This window comes from Triticum urartu, chromosome 5A (assembly GCF_056163025.1).
Source record: "Triticum urartu cultivar PI428250 chromosome 5A, HENAU_Tu73, whole genome shotgun sequence".
Classification (NCBI taxonomy): Eukaryota; Viridiplantae; Streptophyta; class Magnoliopsida; order Poales; family Poaceae; genus Triticum; species Triticum urartu.
Window position 1 is genome coordinate 619290321 of NC_141877.1, and position 6242 is coordinate 619296562.

Below are 6242 nucleotides of genomic sequence, written 5' to 3' on the forward strand. Positions count from 1 at the left end.
AGAAAAACATAAATAAAATGACTAAAAAAATTAAATAAGCGCAGTTTAATAAACATAAAACTTAGTTAGGGTCGCCACGGCCACAAAACGGCCTAGTTTCACGTCCAACTTGACATAATTAAACATAAAAAAGAAAGTAAAAAACGGTCGCCGCCAGCGCGCTCCTGCCCGTGCCCGTCGATGCCGTCGTCGTCGCCGTCTTCAGTGGCCGCCGGCGTCGTCGTCGTCGCTGACGAGGTCCACGTAGGCCGGCAGCGTCCAGAGGTGGGCCGGCGGCGTCCAGAGGTGGGCCGGCGGTGTGTGGTAGATGGGGGCGGGCTGGACGGCGGGAGGTGCCTGCACGACCTCCTCCCGTGGCGACGCCTCCCGCTCCGGTGACCGCGGCGGAGTGCCGCACCAGTTCAGCCCATGGCGGCGGCCATCTCCCGTGCAGTGCAGGACCAGCCCCACCCTTGGCCCAGCAGACTCGGGTGGAACGCGGCCACCGGCTCCTCCTCCATCGACTCCTTCGCGGCCACCATCTCCACCTCGGGGATGGCTACCTCGTCGGCGGCGAAGCGGGCCATCATCTCCTCCAGGCCCTCCCATTGCCGCTCATCGTGCGTGTACATGGAGTCCTCCATGACACGCGCCATGAGACGGGCCTCCTCCTCCGCTGTCATGCGAGGTGGTGGTGGTGGAGATGGCGAAGGTGACGGCGACGGCGTGGGCATGAGGCCCGCACCAGCCTACGCCCGCGCTCCTAGGGAGCAGGTGCTGCGCGCTCCTGACGTGGCCGCCGCAGCCCAGACGCCGTGCCAGCGAAGAAGGAGGCACACCGCACGTCGTGCTCGTCCCTGATCCAGGTATCCCAGAGGGAGGAGTCCGGGGCGTACCTGTCGTCGTAGTACAGGTCGTCGGGGAGGAGGTGGCGGCGGCGCTCGATCTCTTGACGGCGCGCACAGCCGCTCGCCGGGACCGGCGGGCTCGGCACACGATCGGCGGACAGGTGCCAGTTGTTGGGGAGGTGGACGTCGCTCCAGGGGAGCGGCATCCTCGTCTCCCAATAACGGCGGCACATCGACACGCGGATGTTGTGCCGGTCGCGCTCGCCGGCGGACGTGGGGGCGATGGAGAAAGCGGGCGGCGCGAGGGCCCGGCGTGGTGGTGATGCGGCCTCCTTCTTCACGGAGCTGGCGCGGCGCCCCCACGAGGAGCCGTCCTCGCGGTCGTGCTTCCCCTTGCGGTTCCAGAAGCCCATGGCTTCGAGGTGGCCGGCCAGCAAGCTCGACAAGGGAGGGCTAGGGTTTAGCACGGTCGGGTTTTGAGGAGGCCGCGGGATGGAGTGGGGCAGTGTGGACGATGACCGGTCCATGGGTTCCCTATTTAATAAGAACAACGACCTTCCACTGGGCCGATGACAGGTGGGGTCGGCCACCCGTGCACATTGATGTAGGCGGGTGGGAGGTAGGTGGCTGCCCCGTCACGCGGCCAGACGCGGACGAGCGGCGCGTCTGTTCGACGTCCGCGGCGACCCAAACCCGACGCAAAGATGCGCTCAAAATGGGTCAACCAGGACACAAAACAGACCAAATGAGTCCGGACCGTCGCGCGCTGGACCGCCTCGTTTGTCCGTTTTACCCCAAACGAACGGGGCCAGACAGGATGGGGTTGCGCGGTGGAGTTGGCCTTAGTCGAGCGGGTCTTCCTCATCCATGCACCCAGCAGCCCAAGTTACACGCTTCCGTGCAGCAGAGCCTTGCTCCTGTCATTTGTCAAGCGACAAGACTGGACACTGACGAATCAATCCACTATCGAGTAGTGTTGCTTCTTTGAGAAATTGATTCACTCGTATGTGTACACGCCACAATCTCGCGGGTAGGGGCAAAATGTCGTGTTTTGACCATTTTTCCTAACAATTTCACGTAGGGGCTCTGACTGTAGGGTTAGACAGCCTACCGCTAGGGGCCCTGGCGGTAGGGTACTTATCCACGTCAGCACGCGGAAACGGCCGCCGTCCTTCTCCGTCACACCTTACCGCCAGGGCACCTGGCGGTAGCCTGTCTAACCCTACCGCTAGAGCTCCTGGCGGTAGGGTCCGGGCAGTTATTTCGCCCGAAACCCCCGCGCCCTGCCCATCTCCCCACCCTCCCCCTCCCCTCGTCGGCAGGTCCTCATTTTCTCCCTCAAGTCACCCCTCTCTCCCTCTCTCATCTCCTCCACTCCCCCTCTCAGATCTTCACCATTTGTTGATCGTTTTTGCAGATTGAGATGGCCCCGAAGAGAGAAACGTAAGCTCCTCCAATCCCTCCAATTAGTTTTTGCAAACTTGCTTCCGATTCGACACATTATTTGCTTGAAATCCCTCATATTTTTGAACTTCGATTGGATTTTTTTCACCTAAGATTGATTGTAGTTCTAGTTCTTAGTTCTTTAGTAACAAGTGGTATTGGATATGAACTCTAATCAATAGTTCATATGTTAGTGTGAAGATGAACCCTAGTTCATAATTTTTTTAATTATGATGTAATGTTGATATGAGGATGAACCCTAGTTTGATGATGCATGTTGATATGATGATATGATCTAGTGTGAAGATCAACCCTAGTTTGATGATGCATGTTGATATGATGATATGAAGATGTTGTTTGGAAAAAAATATTTAAAAATATGATGATATGATGTATGTTGGAGGATTTTTTTGATATGATGCATGTTGATATGATTTGATCCATCATGTGTAGTAGATGTTGTTGGAGGTCATGTTTCCAGACAGCTCCGGGAACTCTGCCAACTGGTCGTATCTCTTCTTCCTAGCGGACTGGGAGGCAGGGTACAGTTGGGGGACCGCATCTCTCGCCTACCTATACCGTTCGGTAAGAGAGGATCTAATTGCCTACCTACCTACGAAAGTGTGTCCATGACATTTTGTGATATCTGATCCTCATTTGATGTTTTGTAGCTTGACGACGCAACGCAGAGGACCAAAGACAAGTCCAATATGGGTGGCTTTGTCTGGGCCTTCTCCATTTGGATGTGGGAGTGGTTGCCGGTGGGGCGTTCGGAGAAGTTGCCAAGACGCCCGTGGGGTGCCTATAGCGAAGACGGCGACGAGACTCAACACACCACCGTAGCTTACGAGTGGGACGTTGTCAAACTCTACACGGGCCTAAACAAGACTTCATACAAGACCTACACCAACGAGTTGGATGCTTTGACGCATACGCAGGTATATGAACTCGCTCAACACCTTTCTCTTTGATTCCACTTTTGACCGAGAGTGGGAACTTACCAATGTATATGTAATAGGTAAACTGGTGGCCGTATCGACTAGACTGAGAGTGGGACTTTGATCTGAATGTGATGTGCGATGCGGACCGTGGTCTCTGGCGGTGCATCGTGCCCATGATCTGTGTGTACGCCGTCGAGTGGCACTTACCACACCACGTGGCCACACAGTTTGGGATTTATCAGCATACCCCACCGGGCCAGCCCACCGATACCGGCGGCCACACACTCCACCTGTGAGCACTTTGTTCTCCGTGCCCATGATTTCATTACGCTTATCATGTTTCTTGTTGCTTATGATGATCTCATTGCTGTTATGATGATTCTTGTTGCTTATGCCTTGCAGGATGAGCCGGCAGTAGAATCAGTCGATCACAGACTGGGGAGAGGAGCATAAAACTCATGTGACGGAGTGGAACCGACAGAGGTACCGTAAAGACATGGAGAGGAAAGTGACTGACTGGGATGCTTACCTGGCCCAACACATGAGGTGGTACGATGATGACCAGAAGCACCGTCTTCGTCTCAGGCCTCGGTGGACGGCGGAAGACATCGCGGAGCTGGAGAGGGATGACCCCGAGGAAGAGGCCTACCAGACCGGCATCAGAGACATGCACAGTGGATTTAGGGAGTTTGCACCCCTCATCAACAGAGTGGTAAATTTGAACCGACAGTTGTATTTAAATAAGTTTATTCGTCATCGTGACTGACTTATGTCGTTGCAGTCTGGTGAGCTGAACAGATGCATCTTTGAAGCCTCAGATGCACTAGGTGATCTCCCCGGGAGCATACAATCTGAGAACAAAGTGAGGGGGACGACGAAGGTACAATTTCATCCTCCTCGGAATAGATGCATCTTGTTCACTTGCAATCAGTCGATCTGATACTTATTATGCCCTTGTTTCATTGTGAGTGCAGAAGTTCGTGAAGTGTTGTCGCAAGCTGGTAGGGCTGCTTGGGTGTGCTGGAGCTGGGTCAGTTGAAGCTTATCAGCCTGCAGCCACACAGGTCTCATCGGCTCATCGAGCCATGCTCCCTCGCCGTCTAGGTTGGTTGAGGAGGAGGAGGAGGACGAGGACAAGGAGGAGGATGATGATGAGGAGGAGGCCACACATGAAGAAGGGGAGGAGGAGGAGAGCAATGGGGAGGAGGAGTACGATGAAGATTATGGACCTGCACCAACTCAAACATCTCAAGCATCTCAGCTGCCGAAGAGGAATCCGAAGAAGAAGGATTTGCTGAGTCCGGACCCTTTCCAGAGACCGGTTCCTCGCCGGCCCAAGAAGAAGACCGAAGAGACTCGTTCAAAGAGTAACGAGGACCGTACCTCCAAGAGGGGAAGGAGCAACTGATTATGCTCTTCGATACTTGGCTCTTTTAGTTTGGTTGAACTTGTCTAGTGGTTGTGAAACTACGTGGAACTATGTGTTTGCTATTTGTGGATCTATGTGTTTGCTACTATGTGGAACTCCGTTTACTGATTAGTTGAAGTTCGTTTGAAATGTTACATGCACTTAAAGTTATCTAATGTGGATTTATGTGATGCCCAAGTTTAATTGTTTGAAATCTGTGATATTGCTGTCATATTTTGTGAAACTTGCTGTGATATTGTTGTCATATTGAATTTGAAAACAAGCAACCAAATGAACTAGAAACACCAAAACAGAGGACCCTACCGCCAGGGTACCTGGCGGTAGGGTCAGACACCCTACCGGGTGCACCTACCGCCAGGGTCCTTGCATATTTCGTCACAGAAACTTTACACTGCAAAACACAGGACCCTACCTGGCGGTAGGGTCAGACAGCCTACCACCAGCCCCCATAGCGGTAGGGTGAACCTACCGCTAGGCTCATTACACATTTCGTTACAGAAGGTTTGTATGGCAAAACCCTGCCACACCCTATCGCTAGGGACTCTGGTGGTAAGGTTAGATAGCCTACCGCCATGCCCCCTGGCGGTAGGTACTTATCCATGTCAGCGCAGTCAAACGGCCACCGTCCCTCTCCGTCACACCCTACCGCCAGGGGCTCTGGCAGTAGGCTGTCTAACCCTACCGCCAGATCCCCTGGCAGTAGTAAAAGGGTCAAATCCCGATTTTTTTTAAACCGGGGCCATATCCTGAAATTCTTTGGAAAAAAGGTCAAAACACGAAATTTGGCCGCAGGCAGGCACAACACAGAGCAATGGTCTCTCCTCCAGCGCCCTAGCCTTCTCTCACAAGCAACAGTAGAAGCTGCCATCAGTCTGACCCGACGTGTCTTCTTTGCTTTAGGCATTCTTTGATTTGGAGGAATTTTATAGGATATAATTCTTATTTTTTTTCTTTAGAGCCCTTTGGTTCGAAATGAATTTCTATTCCTATATAATATTGGCTTCTATTCTTCACATTTCAATAAAAAACATGAGCCTATATTCAATGGAATATCTATGATGTGAACTAAATGACATCTCTTATTTCATTTCTACACATATAATTTAAAATACATGTTATCTTATTTTCTATAAGTTTCTTATTCCTATGATAATCTTATGGAATGGACCAAAAAAGGCCTTAACAGGCAAGACAAAACCTAGGCCTACTATATACAAGCTACATGTATACCTTTCCCTCCTCTATTCAGATGAATGGCGTCTTCGTTAAGAAAGAGGACCATGCCAGGCCTAGCTCATGACGGACTCTCAACGGCGCTGGAGCGGCGCGAGAGAGGAAGAGTCGAATGCACTCAGTGAAGATATTGCAAATTTAATTACATGCAATTATATTGCGCTAAAAGAAATAAAATCCTAAAATGCATGGTTTTTAAATGCAAAATATTGATTTTACAATACAAGGAAAAAAAGATTGAAGTCGAGCATTACTCCACCTGCGCAGCCATCTAGGCAAATCCAACACGCGACCCCTAATCGTCAGGCCGTGTCCGTTTTGAGGTAAACGAACAGAATAGGCAGCCCAACGCATGGGAGCAAACGGACC

At 52.0% G+C, this 6242-nt stretch overlaps 1 protein-coding gene across 1 annotated transcript; it reads left to right on the forward strand.

Annotated features, from left to right (window-relative positions):
* The first annotated feature begins 3752 nt into the window (after window positions 1–3752).
* Window positions 3753–4823, forward strand: LOC147973427 (uncharacterized). Its single transcript, XM_087524677.1, has 4 exons — window positions 3753–3923; window positions 3993–4091; window positions 4186–4275; window positions 4788–4823. The coding sequence occupies exons 1-4, from the start codon at window positions 3753–3755 to the stop codon at window positions 4821–4823; spliced, it is 396 nt and encodes a 131-aa protein (XP_087380803.1).
* Window positions 4824–6242: the final 1419 nt, after the last annotated feature.